The following is a 16,883-nucleotide window of genomic DNA, read 5'->3' on the forward strand; positions in this document are numbered from 1 at the left end:
GGTATTTTCAAAATAGAAATGTTTCAGAGAAACTGATCTTTACAATAAAGAATTGCTTATCATTGTCATCATCCTCAGAACCTACTGTATTATTTTAAAAACACTGTTAAACAGATATGATTCTTCTAAGAAATTAAAAATCAAAGATGTATAGTAATTATAATAATGCCCATGTATGTAGGGGAAGAGGGGTTCCCCAACTTCATTCAGCAGGGCATCCCCCATTTTCCTCTTGTTAAGTCCATCTTCCCCCATATGTTCTATTCCTCCTGGGTGGCTCTGCAGTCGGTCATAAAAGCAGTTCTGTGTTCAGTAGAACCGTCTCCCTTGCCCTACACTAATTAATATTTATTTACTGATACACAGACTTGAGCTCTAGTTGGGTTCTGTTACTATTTGGGAAGATCCTAGATATGAGTTTCTTCCAGATATAAAATAAAATAGTTTGGGTGAGTTTTCTATTACTTCATAGAATGTAAAATTTAAAAATCCTTTGTATTACGTACCAATGTTCTGGGTAATTGGGTGAAGTGTGACAAGTAGAAGTCACTTCCATTCTTATAATTAGGAAATGGTAAATTATCCAGGAAATTCTTACACTTAGGAAAAGTGTTATAGAAAGCATTATTAACATTAAAATAAATATTTAACCTTATTAATTGACTCTCTTTTCAATCCTACTAACAAAAATAACTGCATCTTGAAAAGCTGAAAAATTTACTCCTTTTGATATGCTTAATCTTACTGAAGAGGAAAATCTCTGCTTACATAGTCTTGATTTAAAATGACAATAATGGAGAGGTTGTAGTGAAATAAGCACCTCAGATATTACCAGTGCAAAGGTAAACTGATACAATCTCTTTGAAAGATAACTTCAAAATATTTATTAAAATTACAAATTCTCATATCCTTTGACCCAGCAACAATATTTCAAGAATAAATCCCACAGTTATAATAGCACATGTACAAGAAGATGTATATGCAAGATAATTCATCTTGCCAATACTGTAATATTCATAGCAAAAGGTTGGAAACAGTTTAAATTCTGATACATCCATAAAATGTTATACCATACAGTGGAGAAAAAAGGGTTGAGAAAACACTTTAGGTATAGATATGGAACCATCTCCAGAAAGAGAATATTATATGAAAAAAGCAAAGTGATATAGAATTGTGTGTTACATTTTTGTAAAAGAGGAGAAAGAGAACATATATCAGTTTTGTTGGTACATACACTAAAAATCTCTGGAAGAATATATAAGAGATTAATAACAACGGTTACTTATTTGGTGAAGAGGCACTATAGTGATGAATAATAGTATAGCAGGAAGACTACCACTGTATACTTTTTAATGCTTTTTGATTTCTGAACCATATGAATGTATTTGTTATTCAAATTTAAAACTAGGGCCAGGTGTGGTGACTCATGTCTGTAATCCTAGCACTTTGGGGAGCTGAGGCAGGTGGATTGCTTGAGTTCAGGAGTTCGAGACTAGCCTGGGCAATATGGCAAAACACTGTCTCTGCCAAAAACAAACAAATAAATAAAAAACTAATAATTACAAATATATATATATATATATATATATATATATATATATTATATTAACATTTCACTAGAAGTATTAATAAAACAAAAGCATCTTTAGACTCTAATATATCAGTAATTTAGAAGGATAACTCAATGTAATATGCTTCTTTAAGGCTAAAAATCAGAAACCAATAACCAACTTAAAATTCAGGGTCTTTTGTACTTGTATAGATTTCTTACTACAGTCTTAAAGCCTACAGAAAATGCTGGCTAGCTGGGCGCAGTGGCTCAAGCCTGTAATCCCAGCACTTTGGGAGGCCGAGGCGGGTGGATCACGAGGTCAAGAGATCGAGACCATCCTGGTCAACATGGTGAAACCCCGTCTCTACTAAAAATACCAAAAAAATTAGCTGGGCATGGTGGCGCGTGCCTGTAATCCCAGCTACTCAGGAGGCTGAGGCAGGAGAATTGCCTGAACCCAGGAGGCGGACGTTGCGGTGAGCCAAGATCGCACCATTGCACTCCAGCCTGGGTAACAAGAGTGAAACTCTGTCTCAAAAAAAAAAAAAAAAAAATGCTGGCTAAGAACAGGTCAATGAGAAAACTGCAGGATATTCAGAAACACAAATACATTTTTATTTACTGATAAGTGCTAACATTTTAATCTAAATAGAACACGTAACTGAAAAACAGTGAAGAGCTTGACAATAGACATATAAGTCAGATCCTTTTATTCAATTAATTTGCATATATAGACTAAGGTCTTTGTGACATTTTTAGGCAGAATAGTCAATGGAGAATTCACAGTGATTTAAATATAAAACTAATTCCTTTGTGTCCTCTTTAAATTGAAAACGTTAATCTTAAAAAGGAAGTAAATAAATAGTGGCTATTTACATTAGAAGTAGTTAATGTCCATTACCTTATGAGAAAGAAACTTCCCATCACCTAATGGTTTTCCAGTTGACGCCTCAAAGAGGAAGATTACTTGAAAAAAAGTAGAACATGAATTAATGTGTCATATTAAAATTTTTACTAGTAAAATTTGGCAAAACTATTATAAGACTTATGAGAAATTATTTAACTCTCTAGACCACAGAGAGTTAAATAATTCAGCACAGAAGAGCAGCAGCATCCAATTTTAATTTATTAATGTGGTCACATTTCTTATGAAAACAATAAAACGGAATACTTCTTCCTAAAACACATTCTTTAATTAGAATTTTTATTAATGGCATGGCATCAATGCTCCATAGGCTCAACCATGGCAAGTCCAAATGTGAAAGTAATTTATAATTCTGATAACTTTGATATAAACTACTGTAACACCATAGTATACACGCCAAAGAAAAACTTCCTCTTTGTCCTTTGGAGGTTAGCTGAAAACCAACTCACAAAAGGCAGATTAATAGGATAAATGGCATACATATTTATTAACTTACATGAGGGAGGATCATAGAGTGATTACTCTACCATACAATGGGGTGCAGATGGTTAAAAGCCCCTTCTTCCCCTCTTAAGGGAAATGGAGATGGGGAATGTGGATGATTTTAGAAGGAGTAGTAAATGATTTCTAGGGGAATTCAGTGGGCAGGAAGAACATACAAAGTCTGTTGGGCACACAAGAGCACACAATGGTTTGTGACAAATGTCTGCCCAGGTGTGTTGACAGCCTTCTGTATTTCTTCCTGCAATATGAGTTTTGTTAATGAAAACTCAGGGAAGGGACCAGAGGTAATTTGGTGGGTCCGAAGTTGAGGCAGATAAAGGAACTTCAGCATAGTATGCCAAAGAACCATATTTTGGGGTACTGGTTTCTAAGTCCCAACAATAGACAACCATATTCCACAAAGGAAAAACATGTTGAATGCCTATTATAATGCCAGGCAATGTGTTATATGTGCTGCTCAGTTTTCTGTTATTAATATGTTACTCTGGTATAATCAATAATTTACCTGGTCTCTGTCCTGGAGCTTCAAAAACCCTTAGAATTTCCTGATTAGAGCATCTTTATTATTGCTAGTGAAGAGACTCTTGGTGGGCCCCTATACAGCTTCAGGATAGGAGCTGATAATCAGATCAAGTATGTGGTTTGATGGTCTGAACTTTCAGGTTCCCAGTCTCTGGAGATGGGAAGCAGGCTGGAGACAGTTCATCAGGTGGCCAATGATTTAATTAATCATGTTAATGTAACAAAACCCCATAAAAATTCTGAATGCCAAAGCTCAGTGGAGCTTCCTGATTAGTGAACACAGTGATGAACTGGGAAGATGATGTGTCCTGAGACAAGAGGACACAGAAACTCTGTGTCCATCCTTTATAATAAAACTGTAATTAAGTATAGCTTTCCTGAGTTCTTTGAGTCATTTTAGTGAATTATCAAACTTGAAGGAGTTGTAGGAATCCCTGACTTTGTAGCTGGTTGGTCAGAAAAGTAGGCAGCTACAGTGGGGTTGGGGGAGTCTTAGATTTGTAGCTAGCATCTGGAGTAGGCGCAGTCTTAAGCTTTGGTGTCTGCACTAGTTCCAGCTAGTGTAGAAACGAAATGCAGTAAACCCAGTTGAGATGAAAATGTAATAGTTGGTATTAGGTTATTGAAGGATTTGGTTTGGAAAGAGAAAGGATGAAAGGGTAGAGGATGAAGAACTTCTGATTCCTCAATGGCCACGGGGTCACCCATGATATGAAACATCAGCTATGTTGCAATCAGTTATTGGAGGTAAAAGTTACCCATGGAATTTAAGATGATGCATACATCTTGTGGGGAACTGGCTCACTAAATGCATAGGAAAATGGAAAGTCATAAGAAAAAAGATAAATACACAATCTCTTGATTATTGCTATCTCTAATAGCTAAAAATGAAAGGAAGAGATTAACCAAATATAAATTCTGGCCAGTCTAAATTATGGCCTCTAGTCTCAGGGCCCCTACTGAAGGAATGAATGTGTTGGGAAAGATATTGATTCTTGCCAGTTCAAGAACAGGCACTAGCCTCAGAGTCATTTTCAAAGGAAAAAGTCATGCTGAAACAAATCTTGAAATATACTAAAATAATTCCTAAGACAATGGAGATAGAAAGAGGGAGATGTCTAGAAATTCACCCAAACTGGGAAAAAAAATCTTTAAACAGTTATTAAGAAATAGAGCAAACAAAACTATAAAAACTCAACTTAGGCAATACCATTCTGAACATGGGAACAAGAAAAGATTTCATGACAAAGATGCCAAAAGCAATCTCAACAATAGTAAAAATTGACAAATGGAATCTAATTAAAGACCTTCGTCACAGCAAAAGAAACTATCAACAGAGTAAACAGACAACCTAGAGAATAGGAGAAAATTTCTGCAAACTGTATATCTGACAAAAGTCAAATATCTAGCATCTACAAGGAACTTAAATTACAGGAAAAAAACATTAAAAAGTAGGCAAAGGGCATGAAAAGCCACTTAAAAGAAGACATACATGTGGCCAACAAGCATGTGCATAAAAGCACAATTCAATTATCATTAGAGAAATACAAATTAAAACCACAATGAGATACCATCTCACACCAGTCAGAATGGCTATTAGTAAAAAGTCAAAAAACAACAGATGCTGGTAAGTTGTGGAGAAAAAGGAATGGTTTTACACTGTTGGTGGGAGTGTAAATTAGTTCAATCATTGTGGCAAGGAGTGTGGCAATTCCTCAAAGAGCTAAAAACAGAACTACCATTCAACCCAGCAATTCCATTACTGGGTATATACCCAGAGGAATAGAAATCATTCTACCATAAAGACACATGCATGGGAATGTGCACTGCAACACCTATTCACAATGGCAAATACATGGAGTCAACCTAAATGCCCAGCAGTGACAGACTGGAAAAAGAAAATGTTGTACATATACACCACAGAATACTATACAGCCATAAAAAAGAATGAGATCATGTCCTCTGTGTGAATGTAGATGGAACTGGAGGCCATTATCCTTAGCAAACTAATGCAGAAACAGAAAACCAAATACCATATGCTCTTACTTACAAGTGGGAGCTAAATGATGAGAACTCATGGACACAAAGAGGGAAACAGAGACTGGGGCCTTGAGGGTGAAGAGTGGCAGGATGGAGCAAATCAGAAAAAATAATTATTAGGTACTAGGCTTAGTAACTAGGTGATGAAATAATCTGTACAACAAACCCGTATGTAACAAGTTTACCTATGTAACAAACTTGTACATGTAACCTGAACCTAAAACAAAAGTTTTTGTTTTTTTAAAGAAATGGAGTGAAAAAGCAAACAATGATGCGGGTAAAATGAAAGAGAAAGAGAAATGGGAGAGTTAAGGGACTTACCACAGCAGGGTAGAAGTCTGGGGTCAAAACACAGTGCTAGGTGGACTGATGCGGGGGCTCCTGCTAGTGTCCCAACATTTAAGAACACTAAGTAAATCTGCTTTATTCATCTTAGTTTGGAAGAATTTGGAAAGCAGCAAGGCAAAGATGGCAACAAGAAGCTTGACCTTCCATTACCTGGAGCAACAGTCTACCAATTTAATCAAGAAAAAGACTTAGGAAAAGGCCTGAATTCCTTGGCTCAGTTATGAGCTGGGGACCCAACACTTTAAGCACACGAATGGGCAAAATGATCAGGGTGTGGTGAGGAGAAGACTCGAGGACACCTTGACACAAAAGTGCCATGTACTTTGGTCCCAAACGCCCTGGTGATGCCCTAAAGAAGACTACAATTAAATTGAGAGTACAGAAGTGCAAGCATTGATAGAATTAAGGTGAAAGTTTGAATGAAAACTGGAGAGTTTAAACAGACTTTATGTGAAGAGGCTGTATCCTTTACTTGAATGTTTCATGGGAATAGATATTATGTCTGACTGGAACACTTCCCCTACCTACTACTGAAAGTCCCAATGGGGATGGGTGTGGTAGCTCACATCTGTAATCCCAGCACTTTGGGAGGCCAAGGTGGATGGATTACTTGAAGTTAGGAGTTTGAGAACAGCCTGCCCAACATGGTGAAACCCCATCTCTCCTAAAAATACAAAAAAATAACTGGGTGTGGTGGTGCACGCCTGTAATCCTAGCTACTTGGGAGGCTGAAGCAGGAGAATCACTTGAACCTGGGAGGTGGAGATTGCAGTGAGCCAAGATTGTGCCACTGCAGTCCAGCCTGCAACAGAGTGAGACTCTTAAAGAAAAGAAAAGTCCTAACAGGAGTCACAACTAGATTGAAAGGATATAGAAATGCAAGACTTAATGAAATTAAGGCAAAAGTTTGGATGAAAATTGGTAGTTTAAACAAGCTTTGTTTTCTTTTTTAGAAGAAATGTTTGCTCTTGTTGACTAGGATGGAGTGCAGTGGCACAATCTCAGCTCACTGCAACTTCTGCCTCCAGGGTTCAAGCAATTCTCCTGCCTCACCTTCCTCAGTAGCCAGCTAATTTTTTTGTATTTTTAGTAGAGATGGGGTTTTGCCATGTTGGCCAGGCTGGTCTCTAATTCCTGACCTCAGGTGATCCACCTGCCTCAGCTTCTCAAAGTACTGGGATTACAGGCGTGACTCACCATGCCTAGCCCTCAACAAGCTTTATGTTAAGTAGCTGTATCTCATTTACCAGGATGTATCACAGGGATTGATATTACATCTGGTTGGAGAGTGTTTCCTCTAACAAGTAATATGAAACAGAAGGCATGTAAACCCACCCTTTAAGCAATATTAATTGGGAATGCAAAATGGGAATAAATACGATTACTCAAGTTCACACAGGCCTTTAATATCAATCAGTATATGAACTAGTATGGATGAATTCTCTATACAATAACCCTGGGTGGAATGCAGATTTGAACTTAAAGGGGAAAGCCTATGAGCACCTCTCAGTGAGAATTACTGGGACTAATTACTAGCTTGCTATCTGACATTAATTGAAACTACCCCTATAACAGTAGAAAATAATTTTGAAATCTAATGTATCCATAATATCTTGGGTGATATTGGAGACAGATTCTACTAGGAAAGGCAATGCCCAGAAGAGTTTCATAATAAAATGTAGATTCAACACTCGGATAGTGGCCTATAAACAGCTGTCAATTAACCAACAAGTAGCTGCCTAGTTTATGAACAGCAGTTCTACTGTGAACATACAACATTTTATTTGTAAGGCCACCCCTCTGACAGAAGGTGAAAACAAGCATGGTGGGCTGCACTGCATGCTGTTTGCCTAGATATGTGAGTTTTTATTAACTCACAGGCAGCGGTCACATGGTCAGGCAAGAAGGACAGTTGAAAACTGGCCTATTATAGGGATGCCCATGGGTACAGCCTCAAGCAACTTACTATAGGAATGTGATGGCTACATTAAGGTATGACGTATCAATGCCTATCAGGAGACTTCCCCTTCTAGATTCAAAAGGCGATTGGAATTGATGAGCAAATACCTCAGGATGCCTGCTTGAGGTGGCCCCCTAGATACATGAAGCAAGTGGACACTGAGGGCTGCAGCAATGCAGAGATGAACTGAATTTAGAAATGTTCATCTCATACCCTCTGAGGCACAAAATACCAATAAGAACTGTTCTGTCTGCCCATGACAGACTGCAGATGACTATGGGGCAGATTCCTTGGGAGAAAGGCTCTACACGTAGCTGGAAACTTGGACTCATGCCAGTAGCTGGGGAGGGCTCCAAATGGGTCCTGACATGAATAGATGCTGACTCAGGAATGGGCTTTGTTTAACCAGTGGTAGCCTGGCAAATACTGAGGGTACTATAAAAGAACCAGTAGAGAAGATAATTCATTGATTTGGACCACCTAGTCACATTTTATCAGACCAAGGAACATACTTTACAATCCACAATGTCCAACAATGGGCAGAGAGATATCCTCCCCAGAGTAATGGTTTGGTGAAAAATCAGAATGGGAAGTTAAAACAGTGGGTCTCGAAAACAGGGGAAAGGATGAACTGGCTTGCATGCCTGCATGAGTATGGCCTCAACAAGAGAGAGAAACAAAAAGATAGATTCCTCTGCTGTTTTTGTTTTGTTTTACTTTTTAGATGGAGTTTTGCTCTTATTGCCCAGGCTGGAATGGCACAAGCTCAGCTCATCATAACCTCCGCCTCCCAGTTTCAACTGATTCTCCTGCCTCAGCCTCCCCAGTAGCTGGGATTATAGGCAGGCACCACCACGCCCAGCTAATTTTTGCATATTTTAGTAGAGAGAGGGTTTCTTCATGTTGGTCGGGCTGGTCTCAAACTCCTGACCTCAGGTAATCCTCCCGCCTCAGCCTCCTAAAGTGCTGGGATTACAGGAGTGAGCCACCATCTCAGGCACTTTTTTTTTTTTTTTTTTTTTTTTTTTTTGAGAAAAAGTCTCACTCTGTCACCCACGCTGGAGTGCAGTGGCATGATCTTGGCTCACTACAACCTCTGCCTCCCAGATTCAACCTATTCTCCTGTCTCAGCCTTCTGAGTAGCTGGGATTACAGGTGTGTGCCACCATGCCTGGCTAATTTCTGTATTTTTAGTAGAGACTAGGTTTCACAAGTTGGTCAGGCTGGCCTCGAACACCTGACCTCGTGATCTGCCTGCCTCAGCCACCCTCTGTTTTTTTGATGAATCTCAGGAAGAAGGGGAAGGGAAAGGAGGATACTGGTATGGCAAAACACTTTTTTCTTTCGTTCCTATATCACCTCAGCTTTCTCCTCTCTGATGCCATGGTCCCAAGGTCAGGGCTACCACTATAAATGCCAGAAGCAGAGATGGTTCCCAAGTAAGAAACTGTAACTATACTTTTAAGCCTTAATGTCAAAATTCCTAAGGACCTGATAGGATTGGTTGTGCCTTCACTCCATCTGGAGAATTTGGGGTTAATAGTGAATGCAGCTTTATTGGCTTGTAGTGGAAATAGCTTGCTTGCTCTATACAAATGAAAAGGAGAAATAACAGCTGAGAGTAAAGGAACGAATAAATAGGTTGTGCAATAAGTAAAATATTACATTAATGTTTCAAAAGAGACTCAGAGCAAAAGAATGATATTGTTTCTTGACTTAATTATAGCTGATACATGAAAGAGTGAAACCATATATTGCTGAGACCTCTCCTGCTTGGAACTTAACACACTTGAATGGAATCCTGCAAACCTCAGAGGCCTAAACTTGAAGACAACTTGGTAATAGAACGTGATGATGGACTGGACTAATTATTAACGACCAGTTGAACCCTAGTAATGCACTAGTGTCTTCTGACTCTTATCTTACAATATGGTATAACACTGGAATTGCTGGTAAGTGTATAATACTGATAGTGATGGTCAGATGTACTGGGAATGGAATTTAAAAGCCTCCTATCTCTACCCAATATTGATTCCTCCAAACACTAGGCATATTCATACTAGTCCTATAGACAGGAAGGATCCTTTTGCTATAAGGGATCCATGGTCATAGACCAGGGGGTGATCTGTGATATAATAAATAATTTGTCTGGTGTTTTGTCTTGGGCTCCTGGCAGGTAGCTTCAAAAATGCTTGGAATTTTCTGAGTGATAGAAGTGTCTTTGTTGTCCTAATAAGGTGACTCTGGTGAGTCCCTAGATAGCTTCAGGAGAGTGACTGGTCACCAGAAAGACCAATCTCATGTTTAAAGGGTTGAGCACTTTCAACCCTCCACCCCACCCGCAACCTCTTGAGAAGAAAGCTGGAAACTCAGTTCAATCACATGGCCAATGATTTAGATAATCATGTCTAATCAATCAGGTCATCAAATCCCAAAAGCCTTCTCTGGACACCAAAGCTCAAAGCTCAGTGGAGCTTCCTTGTTGAACACGTTGATGTGCCAGGATGATGTACCCTGATTCCATGAGGGCACAGAAGCTCCAGGCCTCACCCTATGTCTATCCTTTGTAATAAAATTGTAATAATAAATATAGTGCTTTTCTGAGTTCTGAGTCATTCTAGCAAATTATTGAACCTTAGGGGTTGATGAGGTCACCAAATTTTTAGCCAGTTGGTCAGAAATGCAATTGCCCTTGGGAACCCCCACCCCGCAAAAACTAGTGCTGGCATCTGAAGTGAGGTCAATCTTGGCAGACTTTTGTCTTTAACTTTTTTTTTCCTTTTTTGGAGACAGGGTCCCGCTCTGACATCCAGGCTCGGGGAGCAGTGGTGTGATCTCAGCTCACTGCAACCTCTGCCTCAAGCAAACTAAAGCAATCCTCCCACCTCAGCCTTCCACGTAGCTGGGAGTACACGTGTGCGCCACACTATGCTTGCTTAAGTTTTATATTTTTTGTAGAGATATGGTTTTGCTATGTTGCCCCGGCTGGTCTCAAACTTCTGGCTCAAGTGATCCACCCACCTTGGCCTCCCCAGGTGCTGGGATTGCAGGCATGAACCACCACGTCTGGCCAACTTTTGGCATTGCACTAACTCTGAGTAATCAGTGTCTGAATTGAACTGCAGTATATTCAGTTTGAGCAGAAACAGATTAATTACTAACAAGTGAGATTCTCCATAAGTCATCAATACAGTATTACAAATTTGTGACCTTATTGTAAAATATTCAACTCAAAGTTTCAGAATACCAGAGAACTAGGAGAAATCTTGAAGAACTTTTATTTGTCACAAACACTTGCTTTGGGAGCTAAGCTAGCTCCCAGTCTGAGAATTTCCCTAAACTCTTGAGGAAGGCTTTCAGAACCGTTCTCTCCATATCTCCAGTAAGCCTCTTAATTTTTAGTTAGTGAAGGAAAAAGCACACATGCAAATAAGGTGCAGTCTATTAAATTATTTATTAAATTAGATAATGATTATTTCAGCATCACTTCTAAAGTGTTTTTCTTTTTGAGGGCTGCTTAGCAATGATTTAACTAACTGATAGTTGGGGAGATTAGCTCCTGTAATAAACCGGGGCAGGTATTTCAAGATTAAATATGAAAAGGTGTTCAATGTCATTAATCTTCAAGAAAATGTAAACCAAAACCATAATGAGATATCACCTCAAACCTGTTAGGCTATTACTTTAAGAAAACAGCATGTTGATGAGGATGTGAAGAAACTGGAACACTTGCCCACTTCTAGTGAGAATGCAAAGTAGTACAGCCACTATGAAAAATACTATGAAGGTTCCTCAAAAAATTAGAATCAGCCAGGCACAGTGGCTCATGCCTATAATCTCAGCACTTCGGGAAGCTGAGGTGGGAAGAATGTTTAAACTCAGGAGTTGGAGACCAGCCTGGGCAACATAGTGAGACCTTGTCCTACTAAAAATATAAAAATTAACCAGACATTGAGGTACCTGCTTCCTGTAGCCCCAGATACTTGGAGGCTGAGGCAGGAAAATCACTTGAGCCCATGATGGAGAGGCTGCAGTGGAGCACTACTGCACTCCAGCCTGGGTGAAAGAGGAGACCCTGTCTCAAAAAAAAAAAAAAAAAAAAAAAAAAAAAATTAAAAATAGAACTACCCAGCAATACCACATATGAGTGCTTATCTGAAAGAACTGAAATCAGGATCTTGAAGAGCTATTTGCATTCCCATGTTCACTGCAGCACTGGTCACATTAACCAAGATGTAGAAACAACCCAAATATCGGTCGACAGATGAATGGATAAGAAAATGTGGTATATATGTACAACGATTATTTAGTCTTCAAAGAAAAAAGAAAACCCTGTAGTATGTAATAACATGGACAAGCCTGAAGGACATTGTGCTAACTGAAAAGCTTGTCACAGAACAAAGACTGCATGATTCCACCTATATGAGGTATACTAAAATAGTTAAATTTATTGGAACAAAAGCAGATCCGGTTGCCAGAGGCAGGAGGGAGGGAGAAATGGGGAGTTGCTAATCAAGGGCATAAAATTTCAGTAATGCAAGATGAGAAAGTTCTAGGGATCTGCTGTACAACATTGTACTTATGTTGTATTGTTCACTGTTAACAATATTGAAGTGTACCCTGAAAAATCTGTTAAAAAGGTAGATCTCATGTTAAGTATTCCTATACTCATGTTAAGTATTCCTATCAAAATCAAATAAAAATAAAATTCAATCCTAAAAAAAACTCCCCAGAAGCCACTAAATAGATATGAAATATTCATTAAGATGATGTATTAAAAAAATGTCACTATATAAAAGTAAACTTTTGGTAACTTTTGATGTAACAGCTCAATTTCCCTCAGATTTATCTCCAACCTTACTTATAATAGTTCAGGTCCTCACCACACACATTCTAATTTCAGGCAAAGGAGTATCTATTGCCCATACTTCTCCATCCCTACTACATTCTTTACCTATATATTGTTACTCTATCTGTTATTCTATCTCCCTGGCTTTCTCCGAAATACTATTCTATCAACAATCCCCACTTTCTCCTGCACCTTTACCCGGGTTCATTCTCAGCATACAAACGATTCTGATATTACCCTCACTTTAAAAAAAAAAAAATCACAATTACAATTATTTGCCTTTTTTTAACTCTAAACTTCCTGAAACAACAGTTATTCTGGTTTTTACAACTCCTACCCATTCTTCAATCCCCATTCTTCAATCTATGACAATTTGCTATTCAACCTCACTACACTGATGACCTACATGTTGCCAAATCAAAGACTATTTTTAGTCCTCACTCTAGGAGTCTATTTTTAGTCTTGACCTCCCAGGAGCACTGATGCTTCTGACTATCCTCTCTGTCTTGAAATGCTTATGTGGGCTACACATAACATTGTTTTCTCCCAATTCTCTTCTATTTTGGATCATTCCTCACTCTCCTTTCCTAGCTTCTCCTTATCTTAAGGAGATAACCTTAAGATAAGGATCTTAAGGATCTTAAACCTTTGATCTTAAGGTTTTGTTCTTTGCAGACTTTTCACTATAAATACTTACCCCAGTATCATTAACTTCTATGACATCAATCACTATTTAAATAATGATAATTCATAGTTCTCTATTTCCAACCTCAACCTTTCTCTGATGTTGTGCAGTAGGTAAAGCTGTAAAAATTACAGGAGATATTCTATTGAAGAAGCCTGGAACAAATGCTGCCTCTGCCCCTTTCTCTGTATCACCAAGGCTTCTCTTAGTCTCAATCATAACAGTAGTATTGGTAGCTGTTGTTTATGCTTTTGAAAAGATTGTTGGGAAAGAAAAAAACAAAAAGATTATTTTGATGGTTCTCTTTAAGTAATTCTCAAATTACTCCAACCCAAGATTAATCTCAAATAGAGTAATTTTATATGACAGCATATGAATAGGATTACAAGAAATGAAAAGATAGAAATGGCATAAGACAGAAGTGGCATTGAGTACTCAGCCAAAAAAACTGGACAACATATACAGATTATAAAAATGCTACAATGTGTATAACATGAAATTTAATTCCAGAGGATCGTACTAATACATTATTAGCTTCTAGTAAATCATAGGATGCTAAGTTGGAGGTCATTGGCTATATTCACAAAGTCATGTTGTAACGTTTAGTTATCTTCTAAAGTTGCCAATTATGAAAAATAAAAATACTATAATAGAATTTTGTTTTTGTTTTTTTGTTTTTTGAGACAGAGTCTCACTCTGTCGCCAGGTGCTAGGCTGGATTGCAGTGGCACAGTCTTGGCCCACTGCAACCTCCACCTCCTGGGTTCAAACAATTCTTCTGCCTCAGCCTCCCGAGTAGCTGGGACTGCAGGCGTATGCCACCACGCCCAGCTAATTTTTGTATTTTTAGTAGAGACGGGGTTTCACCACGTTGGCCAGGATGGTCTCGATCTCTTGACCTTGTGATCCGCCCACCTTGGCCTCCCAAAGTGCTGGGATTACAGGCTTGAGCCACCGCGCCTGGCCTAGAATTTTTAATTAAGCAGGGAAACAAAAATTTAAAATTTTTGGCTTTCATTTTAAAAATGTTTTGGGTTTGGCTAATTCATATTATTTTCATAGCTATGCAAACTAATAAACTTTTTAAATGATAGCAGCCTTCCATCCTTTTTCTGACTATATATATATAAAAAGCTAGGGATATGCAGATGAACTCATCTACTTTTTCCACAACTGTAAGTGCACCTGATCTATGGGAGGTTGGTCCTGTTTTTCAGTGTTAACATGTAATAGAAACCGGCAGAATGAACAACAAAGGAGCTGTGAGTTGAAAGAGTTGCTTCTAAATATGAATAACTATCCCCTAACTTCTAGACATTTCTTTCAAATAATCACCCACACTAATATAGCATATCTGTGCAAAGTGAATAGGGAGAAGGAAGGCAAAAACAGCAGCTCTAGTACTTAATCACCAAAAGGGGTACTCAAACCCACCCAAGATCTATTTGTGGAGCACCTGTTATAATATAGAATACTACACTTGATGCAAGAATAAAAATGTCACATACAGATGGCACCCTTCTAAGGGTTAAATATGTTGGGTACTTCAATTGTATTTTCTATTGTTAGCACTTACCACTATTTAGCCACCAATAAATACCATTTTTTTAAAAAAAGGAACATACAAAAATATTTTCCCTTTCATTTAAGTTCTACAATAATTTTATTTTAGTATTTTGAGTTTATATTTACAGCAAAACAGAATTACATAATTATCTTGTTTAACAATCTAAACTTACAGAAGTAAAATAGATAATTTATTGGCTTATAAATTCATATTTCTGTAAATGTTAATAATTTTTTATAGTTTTAGAATTCTACCAATTATCAATGGATTAAAGAATAACAAAATACGTTCCAGATGTGAATTAACCACAGAAAATTTCAGAATAGGGTATATTCAGTTGAGATCACACATACTGTCATGCCTTGCTTAATGATAGGGATATGTTCTGAGAAATGCACTGTTAGGCAATTTATCATTGTGTGAGCATCATAGAGTGTACTTATATAAACCTAGACAGTATAACTTACTATTCACTAAACATAGAAAAAGGTAATGCACTATGACATCACAATGGCTTTGACATTACTAGCTGACAGGAAATTTTTAGCTCCATTATAATCTTATGGTATATGCAGTCTGTTGTTGACTGAAATGTTGTTAGCAGGGCATGCCTGTACTTTATTAAAGCTTTTATCTAAAATACATGGTATTGAATAAGGAGAGCACAGACAGCTCATAGTGATCACAGGGACTTTCAATCTTAAGTTTATTGAAAACAAAAATCTGTCTTCCAAATTACAATTATTTTTACAATTATATAGCTATCTTAATTCTGTCTGCTATCTGGATACTATTTTACTCCATTCTCTTTTCCTCATTTTTAGCCAGAAAGAAAGTCCTTTTTAAAAAATTACCAAATGTCTTCACTCAGAGAAGGCCTAAGGCATGAAGAGATAGAAAAGCTCTATTTAGGAGAGTTATATTTCCTACCAGTATAAGAGGTGCTATTATCTGAAGTACTGAAAATTAAAAATTAGGAAAGTTCCTAGTTTATGAATTAGGTCTTCTGTGGTATGAACTAATAAAATTAACATTCAAGTAAGATTTTTTGGTAACAGTAATATACAATATTTCGTGATATATTTTAATAGAGAGAAACAATTATTTAATATACAATATTTTTCACTAGGTTTTTGGGATCACTCACTCTTAACTTTCCTCTTACCTCACTGGCTTCTCTTCCTTTTATTCATCCCTAAGTACTGATGTGCTGTGTTTAGTCCTCTTCTCTGTATACACTTATTTCCCAGGTGATTTCATTCAGTGTTATAGCTTTAAGCACTAGTAGTATACCAATGACCATCAAATTCATATCTCTAGTCCCAACCTCTCTCCCAAGCCTTGGGCTGGTTTATCCTGTTGTTCACTCTCATCCCTGCTTGGCTGTCTAAGAAAGATTTAAACATACCAGGACCAAAATCAACTCTTGGTTTGCAGACCAGCCCACTCCAAATGACCTCTTTCCCTGTCTTCTATCTCATTTACTCAGGGCAAAAACCTAGGATAATATGCTTGCCTCCTCTCTTTCCTGCATGCCCACATCTTTACCATGGCCAAGTCTTTACATGATCTGGTTCCTGCCTATCTCTACGTTGTCCTCTCCTCCCACTCTCTAGCTAGCTGATTTGACCCAGTCACATGGCCTTCTGGCAATTCCTTTAACAGCTGGTTGCTCCCACCTCAGAATCCTTGTACTTGATTGTCTGTCATTTCCCTGCCTCACCTTCACAACCCTTTATTCTCTCACCCTGCACTAGTTTTCTTCATAGCTTGTATCATTATGTGACAATTTATTAAATATTTATTAAATTTTAATTTTTATTTGCTAATTTTGTTCACCATTGTATCCTCAACTTCTAGAAAAGTAGTTGGCACATAGTAAGCACTCAATAATACTTACTAGATGAGTGAATCTGTGATATAGATATGCC

The 16,883-nt window shown here is 37.8% G+C and overlaps 1 protein-coding gene across 6 annotated transcripts in view; it reads right to left on the bottom strand.

Moving 5' to 3' along the window:
* The window catches only part of IFT80 (intraflagellar transport 80), a 138,344-nt gene that overhangs the window by 27,749 nt on the left and 93,712 nt on the right, over positions 1–16,883 (bottom strand). For 5 of the 6 annotated variants that reach the window (XR_012519158.1, XM_074405590.1, XM_074405587.1 and 2 more), the window contains 2 exons: positions 2,454–2,518; positions 507–599 (listed from right to left, as the gene is read on the bottom strand). Coding sequence is in view for 5 of the 6 variants with exons in the window: in XM_074405590.1 (XP_074261691.1) it covers positions 507–599; positions 2,454–2,518 (158 nt within the window). In the remaining variant the exon portion in view is untranslated. The remainder of the gene's footprint in view (positions 1–506; positions 600–2,453; positions 2,519–16,883) is intronic. The other variant, XM_074405589.1, reaches the window with a different exon arrangement.

This window comes from Saimiri boliviensis, chromosome 9, assembly GCF_048565385.1.
Source record: "Saimiri boliviensis isolate mSaiBol1 chromosome 9, mSaiBol1.pri, whole genome shotgun sequence".
Taxonomy (NCBI): domain Eukaryota; kingdom Metazoa; phylum Chordata; class Mammalia; order Primates; family Cebidae; genus Saimiri; species Saimiri boliviensis.